General features: G+C 35.3%; 1 protein-coding gene across 2 annotated transcripts in view; it reads left to right on the top strand.

Moving 5' to 3' along the window:
- The window catches only part of KBTBD3 (kelch repeat and BTB domain containing 3), a 48,077-nt gene extending 33,065 nt beyond the window's left edge, over window positions 1–15,012 (top strand). The window contains exons 2-4 of one of the 2 annotated variants that reach the window (XM_060104679.1): window positions 6,457–6,601; window positions 9,211–9,455; window positions 13,381–15,012. In XM_060104679.1, the coding sequence (XP_059960662.1) occupies window positions 9,223–9,455; window positions 13,381–14,983 (1,836 nt within the window). In that variant the 5' untranslated portion in view covers window positions 6,457–6,601; window positions 9,211–9,222 and the 3' untranslated portion in view covers window positions 14,984–15,012. The remainder of the gene's footprint in view (window positions 1–6,456; window positions 6,602–9,210; window positions 9,456–13,380) is intronic. The other variant, XM_060104678.1, reaches the window with a different exon arrangement.
- Window positions 15,013–15,912: the final 900 nt, after the last annotated feature.

Raw genomic sequence — 15,912 nt, 5'->3', positions numbered from 1 at the left:
TTAAATCTATTCTGCTGATCTCTGTCTTTTAATTGATACGTGTTTATGTGTGTGTGTGTGTGTGTGTGTGTGTGTGTGTGTACCATTTACATTTAGTACAGATATTGAATATGTTAGTACTTAAGTTTGCTTTTTGGTTGGTTGTTCTCTGTTCTGTTTTTAATTTCTCTTTTTTCTTTTTTCTGCCTCCTTTGGGTTACTTGAACCTTTTTTAGGATTCCATTTTCTGTTTTCATTCTGCTATGATTCTGCGTGCATCTCTTTGTATAGACGCTTTAGAGGTTGTTCTAGGATTATATCATTTACATATGTACATGTATACATTCAGCCCTCCATATCTGTAGGTTCCACATCTGCACATTCAGAAGACTGAGCGTACTATGCCAGCCATTTAATATAAGGGAGTTAAGCATCTGAGGAGTTTGGTATTGGATGGGGAGGAGTGTCCTGGAACCAATCCCCTGTGGTTACCAAGGGACAACTGTATACAATATATATATATATATATATATGTGCATGTATATAATATATGCTTTATAATTGCTCACTGAGGTTTTTCTATGATGGCTGCCTTAAAATTCTTGGCACATAATTCTGACATCAGTGTCATCTCACTGTTGTCTGTTGATTTTTTTTTCTTATTTAATTTGATATATTCCTGGTTCTTGGATCTATTGAGTATTTTGTAAGACTCTAGATCTTATTTAAATCTTGGATTTTAGTGGGGGTTTTTTGACACTGCTCTTCTCGGTTTAGCTTACCACCTTATTGCTGCCAGGTTGAGATGGAAGTCCAGACCTTCCACTATACCTCTGTTGATACCCAGGAGAGGAAGGGCTCCTTTCTACTGCTGGACAGAATTAGAAGTTTAGGCTCCCCTCTCTGCATCCTCTGATACCAATTTCAGCCTCAGATTATCCTCTGATAACAAGAGGCACCTTGTTATTGCTCCTCACGTGGTCTCCATTGACATCATTGGGGATGGCCTTGTTGCTGCTAATCGGTAGTGGAAGTCCTGATTCTTTACTTGGCCTCTGACTCTACTCCAGCTGATTGACTTGTGGGGGGGGTTGTTGGTGGCCACTTGTTACCACCCAGAAATGATTAATGTCCTGACTCCCCACTCAGCCTTCACCGACACCATTCCTTTGGGGGAATGGTAGGAGGAGAGCTGAGGCACCTCATTACAGTCTGGCAAGGGTGGAATTCTTGGCTCTCCATTCCACTTTTGCTGACATTGGTGGGATAGAGCCCGTTTTTTTGTGGTGTTTGTCAAAACTTCTGTCTTGCTAGGTTGCTCTTTTTCCTGGTCCTTTGCCTAAAGATATCATGTTTTTCTTGGATCTCTTTATGTGTGTGCCCATTGGTGTTCAGTGTTGTCAGCTTCTTCACTATCTATGATATATTAGGCAAAAATAAAACCCAAGGAACTCATCACTGTCTTGTTCCTTGGGTCTCAAGTTCACTAGCCACCCTGCTTGTTTCTCTCCACTTCTCACGGGCTCTGTATGTTTGTGATATATATTTTTATATATGTCCAGGGTTTTTAGTTGTGCTTAGCAGGAGAAACAGGGAAAGGTATGTCTACTCTACTTTACTAAAGCAGAGGTCTCATTTTTTATAGGAGTAATATTTATAAGAATTAAATTAAATGCTATGTGAGACCCATGGCCCAGTACCTGATGCAGGGTACTGGCTCTATAAATGTTAGCTCTTATTTTTGTCATATATGTCTTTCTTATTCAGAATGATCTTAAATTGTCATGGTAAGTTTTGACCAGTACATTTATGGTTGGATCTTTTGAGCATTAAAATTACTTTCTGAGCTTTCATTTGATATTAAAATCCAGAGTCAGAATAGTATTGAAAAGAGCATGGACTTTGAGTGAAACAAGCATGTTTCTGTTAGTTTTGTGTCTTACACCTTATTGTTTAATCTCAGCCTCAATTTCCCATTTTGAAAAAGTCATTATTAATACTAATCTTAAAGGATTATGAACATTGAATGGAATAGCTGTATAAATTACTTATTATAAATTCTAATATTTTCAGGTTTGTTATATCACAAATAAACTATAAAAATTGAGTCTCTAACCATTCATTTGCTTATCAGTGTTTACCTGTTAACAGAAATGAAAGTTGTGCCATATAGTATTGTTCTCTGATTTGTTGCTTTAAAGGTCCAAAATGATTCGCTTTGATAGGGATGTAAGTGCTTAATTTAGATTGTTGTAATCATTATCAAAAATTTCCCTCCATATCTCCCCTTTTTTGCCAGTGTATTAACATGCTCAAATTTCTCCCATCTAAAGCAAAACAATATTTCTTAGAATTGCTCCTCTAGTCCCAACCTCACTGAACTTAAAAGAAAAATTTATACAAAATTTGTTCATTATTCCCTCTTAAAACCACTGTAATCTGGCCTCTCCCCACCCCACCCTCAAATCATCAGTGACTTCAGTCCTTACCTTACCTAATCTCTCTTAGCTTTTGATAATATGGGAACTGCTTCATTCTAGAAATTCTCTTCCTTTGACTTCCACCATCTTTCCTAATTTTCTTGCATTTCTCTTCCTGTTCTTTTTGAGTTTTTTTCTCAGCTGTAGAACTTTTTCATCTGTACCTACTACAGATTGTATTTTCCATTATATTTTCAGTTTGTGTAGACCATCACCTGGTATGTAGCAGATGCTGCATAAATAATTCTTCAACTTAAATTGTCTGTCCCTTAATATTAGTTATCCTTGGTGTTCCATCCTTGGCCCTCTTCTTTACTAATTCTACTTATTTTCCTTGATTGATTTTTATTAATTTCAATGGCTTTAGTTATCTTGTGGATCAGATCCCTCTTTCCCTTTCATATATTTTGCAGTGCCCTTTCTCTTTGATTGTGCTTATAATCGTTGATTAAGTAAAGTCTCCATGTAGAAATTTACTCAAGCCAAATTGACAAAATAGGACGTTTCAGCTTCTCTGCTTGACCATTCTACATAGAGTAAACATGGAGGGCTTTAACTTTTAACCACTTTACAAAAGCGAATACCTGTGTGTAACGCTGATGTATTAGTTGATACTTGAAAATTTCAAATAAAGCCATTTTACTTACATTACTAGTTATAGAAATAAAAATTACAATATACATATATCATTGGTTTCACTTCTTATCTGTGAACTATGAGCCTCAGTAACTGACTTAATCCAAGTTCCAAATTATTTATATATGTATTATAACTTGGTATAAATAATTAGGTATAAATTATATATACACATACAGTGATACTTAAATGTATTGCAAACCATGTTGCTTTTATTCAACGTTGTACAGGAAATCTTAGCTACTACTGTAGTACAAAAAAAAATAAAATTAGTAAAAAATAGGAAAGAAAAGCAACCTTAATATTTACAAATGATGTAATTTTTTGTGCAAGAAACACTAGAGAATCAACAGATAAATATTTAGATTAATAAATGTGCTTATTGAGTTGCTGGGATTAAAATTAATATTCATCAATTAAGATAATCCTATTTGTTGTAATAGCTACATCTCAGTGGCTTAACAAAATTAAATGTGTTTTTCATTAAGAAAAAATGTTTGGATTTTTTAAAATTGATATTCTCATTACCAATGCCAGTGAACATGCATATCTGTCCCATTAGATAGTAAGTTCCATGAGAATAGGAGCCACATCTTTATTACTCACTGCTATATTCTTAGCAGAATGATCTTTCTAAAATGTAAATCCAGTGGTATAATGCCACTCCTTAAAAGTTTTCTAAATATTCCTCATTACCTATAGAATGAAACCCAAGCCCCCTTGCATGGTATGTAAGACTTTGCATGAGCCATTCCCTATTTACTACTTAAGCTTTTTTTACCCTATCCCCTGTTCTCAACTTTGTATTTCTCCAAAGGGGCCATAATAACTCTTATCCAGGCCTTTGCATTTATAACTTAATTTTTTCTCTTGGAAATGTCTTTCTCCCCTTTGTTAACCATTTTCCTTTTTTTCTTTTTTTTTTAACAGCTCAAGTACTGTACTCATCAGGATGGCTTCCTCAATCCTCTTCCCCTCTCTGTTTTATCCTTTCTACCCCTGAAAGCAAGTCTGAATGTTGTTCTTCCTCTGTGCTTCCATAACACTGCTCATATCTCTATTATGACCCTTATACAGTTTACTTATTTCTTTCCACACTAGCCTATAAACCTGTAAGAGCAAGGATTCTGTGCCTCATTTATCTTTATATTCCCAAATGTATGCACAGGTTTGAAACCCAGAAGGTTTTAAATAAAAGTTTATAGAAGAAAGATCAGTGTTGAGGCAATTCAAGTGAGAATGATGAGAGCTTAAACTAAAAGAATGTCAGTAGAGATGGAGAGAAGTGGTTTTAAAATGGATGTATATGGTTGGTGAAAGACGGCTTCCAAGTGTCTAGCTTGGGAAGTGTAGCGGCCATTCATCTAGATGAGAAATAGAAAAATAATAGAGTTATGGGGGGGAAAACCAACATGATAATACTTAAATTTTGGTAGTTTCCAGTGGTAATTATGACCACATTAAAGAATTGCAAAGTAGAGATACCCTTAAATGTCCAATAAGAATGTATTTTAAAATTAAGTTGTAGGAAAAAAAATTATGTATACACACATATACATAATCAATCACATACAGAATGAAAGTATTATGAAACAAGTATTCAGTATCTACCCAAATTGTTTCCTTCATCTCTCCCTGATTAGATGGCTTGGAAGTCAGGGTAGTAATTTCTGCTGTAGATTGTCCCATGTGGATCAAAAATCCTTGTCAACACCTATAATCCTAAACTTTGAGGGAACTTTTAAAAACCTAGAAGAATCTAAGCTTATAGGAGATAAATTTATTTTTCCATCTTCAGCATCTAACTTCCTCTAATAAAGAAAGATTTAAATACATATCTTTAAATGGATGAGAATTCAGAGCAGTTCCAATGGGTGTGTAGGTGATAAGGACTGAGTCTTTCAACCAATTCTGTGATTCTTTGAGGCAAGCAATGGAGAGACCCTATATTGCTGTTACAGATTATTGATGCTCTAGCCCATTGCTAGACTTGAGAAATAGACCAGGAGTAACACCCTGGCCTCTTTGTGTTGTTGAGAAGATGCTTTGATCCTTTGCACAGCACTAACTCATGTCTATCTGGTGTATATCACACTGGTTACCTGCTCTGTTATACTACCCTTTGTGTAGTATAAATACTCCCTGGCTAGTCCCTTTAAGTATTCCTTTCTATCATCATGGCGTCAGAAAGAGGAGGCTGGCTCAAGTCTCCACCAGTTGTCTTTCTTCTTTTCATTGATCCTGATACTCCATATAAAACTACTTTGTAATGATAGCTCTTATGTTCAGCTTTCCTCTTAAGCCCTAGGAATTATAAGAGAACTGCTTCTGCTGTCCCTCCCCCTACCACCTTCTAAATGTAAACATTTTGATTCATGTCATTTAAATGATTTCTTTGGCTTTTATGTTAACTTTCTAATAGAAAATAAGTACTAACTTTCACTTATTTAGCACATAGTAAATGCTAAATTATTTATTATTTTTAATCTTCTCAACACCGCAACTAGATAGGTAAAGTTTATCCTTATTTTACAAATGAAGAAAATGAGAATCAAAGATCCATCAGAAGTTACTTGCCTCAAATATATCACAAGTATATTGCTGAGCCAGCATTGGAACTCAAGTCTATCCTCTTCTAAAGCCCTACTCCTTCTTCTGTTTCATATTACATCATACCCCTGGGAAGATATATGATTTTATAGTTATTAGAAAAGGAGGAAAAACGTGATTTTATAAACAGTTTTACAGGTGACTTAAGAAGTATTCCTTGTGAGGTGAGGAATTACTGGGATATTCTTTTTCATCCTAGGTCAGATGTTATCAACATTCTTTTTTGTTGTTGTTGTTGTTTTGTTTGGCCGTGCCACACATCTTGCAGGATCTTAGTTCCCCTACCAGGAATCAAACCCAGGCCCCAGCAGTGAAAGTACAGAGTCCTAACCACTGGAGCACCAGGGAATTCCCTCAACATTCTTAAGTAAAGATTTGCACTGTTGTGATGATTATCTTTGTACCCCACTCTAACTTGGAATATTCTTTTTCGTCCTAGATCAGATGTTATTAACATTCTTAAGTAAGATTTGCACTGTTGTGATGACTAGGCCACAGGGTGCCCAGACATTTGGTCAAACATTGTTCTGGGTGTGTCTGTGAGGCTGTTTCTGGATGAGATTAACATTTGAGTAGGTAGACTGAGTAAATTATTGCCCACTCTAATGTGGGTGGATCTTATCCAATCAATTGAAGACCTGAAGAGAACAAAAAAGCTGAGTAAGAAGAAACTTCACCTACCTGACTGCTGGAGCTGGAACATTATTATTTCCTGCCTTTGGACTTGAACTGAAAAATCATCTCTTCCTAGGTCTCCAGCCTGCCAGCTTTCAGACTAGAACTTATACCATCAGCTGTCCTGGTTCTCAGGCCTTTGGATTCAGACTGAAACTACATCGTTGGTTGTTCTGAGTCTCCGACTTGCCAGCCACATATCTTGGGACCTCCATAATTTTGTGAGCCAATTATTTATATGTATATACATATATAATATATTTATATATGCACACATATACATACATACACACACACCACACACACATCACACATATACCAGTAGTTATATATATAACAAATAGGCTTATAGCCAAATATATAACCTATTGGTTCATTGGTTCTGTTTCTCTAAAGAACTCTAATACAACTGTTTTCTGCCTTACTTTTCTTCACAACTGCTCCCAAGCCTCTCATTACCTTTTTTCCCTCCATGACACCCACTCTCATTCTTAATATGTCTATTTACTTACAGCTACTCAGAACACTGCTCACAAAATTACTGCAGGTAACTTATTTTTCCAATACTACTGTGAATTACATCCTATTAATGGCCCCTGCGCGTGCATGCACATACACTCTTATATAGGCACATTATTCTTCATATAGTACATCAGCTAGTCAGTAACTTTCTGTGATAATGAAAATATTCTATGTTTGTGGTGTACAATATAATAGCCATTAGCCACATGTATTAGGGTTCTCCAGAGAAACAGAGCCAATTGGAAGGAGAGGTAGATAGATAGAAAGATAGATAGATAGATAGATAGGGAGATTGATTTACTGTGTGGAGTTGGCTTATGTTATTAAGGAAGCTAAGCAGTCCTAAGATCCGCAGTCGGAAAACTGGTCCAGGAAAGCCAATAATAAAGTTGCAATCCAAGTTTTAGTCCAAAGGCAGAAGTCTGATATTCCTTCTCAAAGACAGTGGCAGAGAGAAAGAATTCTATCTTACTGGGCCTTTTGTTCTATTCAGGCCTTCAGTGGATTCAGTGAGTCCCACTCACATTAAGGCAAACAATCTGCTTTCCTCAGTCTACTGATTCAAATGTTAAACTCATCCAAAAACACCCTCACAGACATACCCAGAAATAATGTTTAGCCAAGTGTCTGGGTACCCTGTGGCCCAGCAAGTTGACACATAAAAGTAACCATCATATTACATATGGCTACTGACCGCTTAAAATATGGCTAGACCAACCAAGGAACTAAATTTTTAATTTTTATTGAATTTTAAGTAATTTAAATGTAAATAGGTATACATGGCTCACAGTTACTGTTTTGGACAACACAGTAGTAGATTGTCTCAGTCCTAGAATGAAGCTTTGACTGATGCTGTAGGACCATTCAGACTACTTCTCCAGTGTCTGGCTTCCACCTGGGCTTGAAACACCTCCTCTGGGAGAACACAGCCACCATGTAAGAAGTGCAACTACCCCGAGACTGCCATGCTATGAGGAAGTATTAAGCTAGTCACATGGAGAGAGTATACCAAGAGAGGGAGAGAAAGCCCTATCTGTTCTAGCCGTCCATCCCATTTGAAGGAAATGTGAATGAAGAAACTGTATTGGACCTCTAACCCAATCAGGCCTTCAGGTGACTTCAGCCAGAGCTGCCACCTGACTCTAACCATATGAAAACCCACAAGCAAGAAGTTCCATCTAAACCTGCAGAACCATGAGAGATAATAAATTGTCGTCTTAAGCCACTCAGCTTTGGGGTGATTTGCAAGGCAATAAATAACCAGAACAGAAGTATGCTAAGGAATCAAGGTTTCCTATTTTTCTGGCTCCTCTAGATCCCAATCTTCTTTTCTTTCTGTTTCCTACTTTCTTGCCTTTTGTGGTATAAACTTTTATGCTTAGAACTAAATTAGCAGTTTGGGAAAGTCACAGTTATCTGGCCTTCAAGTATCTTGGATTTCTGACCTCATATTTTAAAAGCTTTCCTGCTTTCAGATAGGCAAAGTGGGACCAATGTTTGCCTTTTACTTCCTTACTAAAGGCCATAACCAGTTAATACAATCTAATACCCTGATCTTTTTCAATTGTCTTTCTTTTTTTTTTTTTTTTTTTTTTTTTTTTGCGGTTCGTGGGCCTCTCACTGTTGTGGCCTCTCCCGTTGCGGAGCACAGGCTCTGGACGCACAGGCTCAGTGGCCATGGCTCATGGCCCAGCCGCTCCGTGGCATGTGGGATCTTCCCGGACCGGGGCACGAACCCGCGTACCCTGCATCGGCAGGCGGACTCTCAACCACTGCATCACCAGGGAAGCCCCAATGAATTGTCTTTTAAAAGTCTAATCCCAGAAGACATATACCTATGCTTCAATATCAACATTTTAACATCTGCTTCGCTGCCAGAAGAAAATGGGTGGGAGGGAGAAGGATGTGTTGGGTAAATATTCAAATGATATCTGCTATATAAGCAATACCTCTTACATATAACAAGACTAGTCATGTACTCAGATCCTGTATAAGTTATTTATACAATTTATAAATTGTGCTATTTAACACAGTTATATAGCCTTGAACTTTATCCCTTAATAATGTACTTTTTATTCCAGTGAGCTCAATATTTATAAAAATTTAAAAGGAATTTATTGCTAAATGTCAGGAAAACAAGTGTTTAGGACACGATTTACTATTATGATTGTTCTTAGTGAACAATTGTTCACTAATGTTCTTAGTGAACAGTTGTTCTTGTGATTGACACTAAGAGGGCAAATTTTGGATCTGAAAATTTCATTAGGACTCTGTTACATCAGTGATTTGTTTTTTTTTTTCATTCCAGTTCTAAGAACAGATGGAAGTGGCTATGGATAATTCATATAATTTCAATCAACAAGGCTCATGTAATGGAATTCCATCTGAGAAGAAAAACAACTTCCTCGTGTCAGAAGATCATGGACAGAAAATCTTAAGTATACTACAGAATTTTCGAGAACAAAATGTCTTTTATGATTTCAAAATAATCGTGAAAGATGAAATAATCCCATGTCATCGTTGTGTGTTAGCAGCATGCAGTGACTTTTTCAGGTACTTTACCTTGTCTATTTATCCCTCAGATTTTATGATACCACTAATTAAGTTATTTTTTATGGCTGTACTCAATTTTCCCCCCACAGAACATGGAACACTAATCTTTAATACTTAAAAAAAGATAATTAGAACCTAGATTAACTAATGATTTTTGAATATGAAAATATAAGAGTACCTTTTTTAAAGTTCAAGTCTTCCCAGGCTAGGATTGGGAAATTCTATGGAGCATTAGTCCCTTGAATTGTTCTGGAAAAAATTTGTTTTGATCTGGGGTTAGTTTTGCTTGGGGGATCCCTGCACTGTATAATTTGGGAAAAGAGGAAAGGACAGATTGAGCAAAAATGGAAGCCAAGTTCAAAGAAAATGAGGAGTCTGAGAAGAAAATACATTTCAGTCATGTATTATATCCCATGGATTGTCCAGGAGAGAGGGACTCTAATGCAGAGAATTTCTCTTCTCTTTAGCCAAGATAGTCCTACAGTGGGGAAAAGTACTTCCAGAACCATTTCTGGAGAGCACCCAACTTGTTCTGATTCTAATTCTGAGTATAATTTGGTTCCGCATGTAGATCGTCCTACAAGGAATATCCTAGTCATGACACTGTAAGAATCCACTGTGATGACAGTGGGTTTCTGATTCTTAACAGTGATTAAGGGTCATGACCTTAGTACTGTGGTAACTGTATCAAGGTAATACCTGTGAGGCCTATTCATCAAACAGACAAACCTCTCTTGCTGACATCCTGACCTTCAGCCCTCCTAGTCATACTGCAATAAACTAAAATCCTCATTGCAGTATTTTTCATTATGTTCAGTTTTAGAAACAATTTTTATTCTAAGTAAGCAAGGTTTAAATCTCTAACAAAACACCTGTTTCTGTAGGGTTTCCTGCTTTGAATTTGGGAGCAGTGGCTCAGTGCTGCATCACAGTTTACTGGGGACAAGGGGGGCTACAACTTTTACTAGCCTTTTGCCTAACTAGACTATATGTCTTCATGTATTCTTTTCATTTCTCCTCTCATGTATCCTAAGTTATTCTTCTTCAGACTCTACTGGGGCCCTAACTGTTCTTATGCGCTCCCACTCTCAGGTTCCGCTAGTTTCTTCCCACCTCTCTTCTAATCCACTTTTTCTTCCAAGTAACTTTCTTGCTCCCTTATGTTTCATATCACCTCTTCATTAGAGGAAGCTGTACAGTATAATGGTTAAGTACTTGGCCTCTTAACGCACATGCCCTAAATCTAAATGCCAGCTCCACCACTTACTAGGCTTGTGACCTTAGGTAAGTTATACAACCTCTTCAGGCTTCAGTTTCCTTATTTGTAAAAAATTAAGATAATAAAAATAGGACCTAACTCATAATGAGTGTTGAATGAAATAATGTATATTAATGATTAGGTCAGTGCCCACTACATTCAATTAATGTTAGCTGCAATTATTATTATTGCCAAACCTAGCCAAAAAATGGAAATAATTTGGTATGAACACACAGTCTTATTTGTTCATAAAGTTTTCATGTTAACAAAGTAAGAAGTTCATATAAGCATTTGAACTGGCAGTCCTCTACTCTTTATGTTGAAGTTATTTATTAATTAATTGTATTTTCACATAATATTTGTCCATAGTACTTTTTTCAGCCTACTCCTAGCTTTTTAGGGATCTACTTTCAATTTAAAAAAAATTATTGTTAAAACAACATGTTTTTCAAAATTCGCATCTGTTTCGAAGTAAAACAAATGACAGTTTTATAATGACCTAGATCCTTTATTATATATAGCATTTTACTAAATGAGTATATAGTTCACATAAAAATATGTACAAATGTAGATAGAAAGTCTACATTATTTACACTCTTGTATGATAAGGCCACTAATTCATAATTTTGTGTTACGATCAAACTCACTGGAGTATTGGGATATAAACTCACAGGAATATTGGGGTATATAAAATTAAAATAGAAAATTACATAGTGCATGGTAAATGCCCTTTATAATATTTTTGGAAAATGAAAATTATGATTGAATGTAAAGTCACTGGAGACAAGATTCAAAAAGAATCACACATATTGTGTAACCACTTTATGATAACATGGTAAATTTGAGATAGAAGTTAACTGGATACTTTAAAGATGAGTAGGATGAAGTATAGAAATATATTACATGTGTCTTCTCAAAGAAAATGTGGAAGTTGGTGGTAAATTAGAAATACATACGATTTTAGAAAACTTTTTTTTCTTAAAATGATATTAATAATAGTTTGCATCAATTAACTTAGTTATTTCTCTCACAGCTCAGTGAAATAGGTACTACTAGTATCCCCATTTTCAGATGAAGAATTTGAAGCACAATCAAGTTGTTAACCTCCCCAAGGTCACACATTTAATAAGTGGTATAGGCTAGATACCCACCCAGGCAGTCCTGTTCTAGAGGCCATGCTCTTATTATTACCCTAAACTGACTATAGATATCTTAATAATCTAATTATCACCACAGGGTAATGTTTCTAAGTTGATATACATTATTGAAATATCCTGCATAGTGTGTAACATCTATAAATTTTTGTAACTATATTTATTCGTTATTGTGTTAAGAAGTTTTGAACACCCCTTGTAGAAAGGGGCGTTAGCATCCTTTTCCTAAGGAGTATTCTGTATTTGGAAGGCTCCTCATATTTTTCAGTTGGACACTTGTGCTGTAGTAGCTTTAGTTACTCTCTATAGTAGACTTCAATAATGAAGTTTGGTTTTCCCCCAGAGTACTTGGGCACCTGGGCACTACTCACAAAGGTGTCCTGGACAATACTGGAACAAATACAAACTAGTATTAAACCAGGACCAAAATCAGATGATCTTTAGTCTTAATGAATGTTCAACTGGCAGTCTTTAGTTCTTTGTTGTAGCTCTTTCCTCTTTATCTTTATTTGCAGTTCTACTGAAAACCATCATAATGGGTTTGTTTAAAGTGTAAAAATGAATAACTCTGGATATGAAATTAATATAAGGATGGACAACAATATTGTTCTTACCAAAGCCAAATGTAAAATATATCTTAGTCTCCTGCCTAAATATTTCCAAATAATTTATATTTTTGCTTAAACTGAACCAAAAAATTTCCTATTTCCTTAGAGTCTATCAGCTTTACCAGATGGGGATAAATTAGAATTTATTAGGAAGGAATTTCAAGCTGGTCTAATTATTCAAATCTGGAGACCCATCTCCATCTTTCAGTGGCTATTTCTACAAAAAACTTATTTTTAGCCTTTTTAGTTTGGTGTGGTACACTGTTGTTTAGTTTTATAAAATCATATTCCCTTTTTCCTAAAGTGCTGTATGAAATGTGTTTTTAGACATGTATTCAAGTTTATCTTATTTGGTGGATTTCCCCACACAGACAGAGTCATTGGAAACATCTGATATCTCAGTGTATTCCATCTTTTACATATTTCACTGCTGCCAAATTGAAAATTATTTTGAAAAAGACTTTTAAATCCTAAACCCAGAAGCTTTTATATATTTTAAGTAATTTTAGTTATCACCTGCAGAGTTGATACTAAATTAACCCATAAGTAAATAAATTCAGCCATTAGAGAGATTTTACCCTAATTTTATGAATAATATATAAGAACATCAAATCAGGTGCAAAATGTGAATCTTTTTGTAGTCTTTGGATCCATTGCTGTGGGTCAGCTATAATGTATATATTTTGCAATATGGGAGTTATGTAATACATATATTTTACAGATAAATAATATGGTCTCTATTATAGATATTAAATTAATTTATTAGGATGCTTTAAAAATGTATTTTGTAAATGTATTTTACATCAACCTAAGAGTAAAGGAAACCTCTTTAAGGTAATATTGAAAATTATCGTGGAATAAAATACTCCTGTTTATTTGTTCTCCTGTGTTCTTCATTTTTGCAGGGCTATGTTTGAAGTAAACATGAAAGAAAGAGATGGTGGAAGTGTTACCATTACTAATTTGTCCTCCAAAGCAGTAAAAGCATTTCTTGATTATGCCTATACTGGAAAAACAAAGATAACAGATGACAATGTGGAAATGTTCTTCCAGTTGTCATCATTTCTTCAAGTTTCCTTCCTGTCCAAAGCTTGCAGTGACTTTTTAATAAAAAGTATTAATCTTGTGAATTGTTTACAGTTATTATCTATATCAGATAGCTATGGCTCTGCCCGTTTGTTTGATCATGCTTTATACTTTGTACAACATCACTTTTCTTTATTATTTAAATCCAGTGATTTCTTAGAGATGAATTTTGGAGTACTGCAAAAATGTCTGGAATCAGATGAATTAAATGTTCCTGAAGAAGAAACTGTACTGCAAGTTGTCCTTAGTTGGACTAAACATAACTTAGAATCAAGGCAAAAGCATCTGCCTTATTTGATTAAAAAAGTAAGATTATATCAGTTATCTGAGGAGACACTTCAAGATTGTTTACTCAATGAAGAGTGTTTACTCAAAAGCACAAACTGTTTTGACATAATCATAGATGCAATTAAGTGTGTGCAAGGTTCTGGTGGACTTTTCCCTGATGCTCGACCATCCACAACTGAAAAATACATATTTGTTCACAAAACTGAGGAAAATGGAGAAGATCAATATACATTTTGCTATAATATTAAAAGTGATTCATGGAAGATACTGCCACAATCACACCTGATTGATTTGCCAGGATCTAGTCTGTCTAGTTATGGGGAGAAAATATTCTTGACAGGTGGTTGCAAAGGGCCGTGTTGTAGAACAGTTCGGCTTCATATTGCAGAGTCATATCATGATGCCACTGATCAAACCTGGTGCTACTGTCCGGTCAAAAATGATTTTTTCCTGGCATCAACTATGAAAACACCAAGAACCATGCATACATCAGTTATGGCTCTCAACAGATTATTTGTCATAGGTGGAAAGACTAGAGGATCCCAGGACATTAGAAGTCTCTTAGATGTTGAATCTTACAACCCTCTTTCCAAAGAATGGATATCTGTTAGCCCATTACCCAGGGGCATATACTATCCTGAAGCAAGTGCATGCCAAAATGTAATTTATGTTCTTGGATCAGAGGTAGAGATTACAGATGCTTTTAACCCCTCACTTGATTGCTTTTTTAAATACAATGCTACAACTGATCAGTGGTCTGAACTAGTAGCAGAGTTTGGGCAGTTTTTCCATGCAACACTAATTAAAGCTGTCCCAGTAAACTGTACACTGTATATATGTGACCTTTCCACTTATAAGGTTTATAGTTTTTGTCCAGATACTTGTGTTTGGAAGGGTGAAGGGTCTTTTGAATGTGCAGGCTTCAACGCAGGTGCAGTTGGAATTGAAGATAAAATTTATATATTAGGTGGTGATTATGCACCAGATGAAATCACAGATGAAGTGCAGGTCTACCACAGCAGCAGGTCTGAGTGGGAAGAAGTTTCACCAATGCCAAGAGCCTTAACTGAATTTTACTGCCAGGTGATTCAGTTTAATAAATACAGGGACCCATGGTTTTCTAATCATTTCTAAAAGTAAATGTGTGTGATTAGACATTCTAAAACTATTGCAGTTTTAGAAACTTGCAGTAAATTTATTAACCTTAATTATTGGTAAAATGGTCTTTACAGCTTAATAACATAAAATGCACCTTCTATGAGAGAATTACTATGAATGTATACCATATATGAATTAGCAGTTCCCAGAAACTTAAAATACAATATAAATTTTACCAAAAATTATATTGTATTTAATTTAATCTTGGAGAGTCTAGAATATTACTATTTTCATATGCAAATAAAACTCAGGCTTTGATGTTTTGATTTTTAAAGTACTTTATCCATGAAACACTAGTTAAAAACAAATCAAACTTCACAGAATTTTAGTTAAGATGGGAGAAATCTCTTTAGGTAAAAATGATTTATTTACACTCTGTATTATATGAAGTGAAAAATAAATTAGAGACGAGAATCCTATCATGTTACTACAGGTATAAGAGTTGTCGAATTCCTATTTTTTCTGATCACTGGTTAGCTGCTTTTAATCCCTTTCTTTTCTTTCACCATTTTTTAGTCAGAACATTTTCTGAAATGCAGTATATTTCCCCAGCCTTCTAAACTGTACACTAAACATGGTTTAACTCTTTTCATGATTCGACTCTTCGTTAAGAGCATAATGTACTGTGCTGTAATGCCATAGTGCCATTGGCAGTTACTGAAATGTCAAAACTTGCTGATTCTATTAGTTTTCAGTGTTAGTTGGTTTCAGTTTTTAGCAGTATTATACCTTATTTTCTGGCTCAAGCTCAGTAAATTAACTTTTTTGATTTAATTAATCAGTTATAAGTTATACCTGACCTGAGTTTATCTTGACATGTAACCCATTTAGTGAAGTTCTTGGTTTCTGGGATCGTAGTCCTAAAATACTTTTTCTGTATCATTGCCAGTTTCCAATGTAAGTGA

This window comes from Mesoplodon densirostris, chromosome 7 (assembly GCF_025265405.1).
Source record: "Mesoplodon densirostris isolate mMesDen1 chromosome 7, mMesDen1 primary haplotype, whole genome shotgun sequence".
In the NCBI taxonomy this organism is placed as follows: Eukaryota; Metazoa; Chordata; class Mammalia; order Artiodactyla; family Ziphiidae; genus Mesoplodon; species Mesoplodon densirostris.
This window is presented reverse-complemented; position numbering and strand designations above follow the sequence as displayed.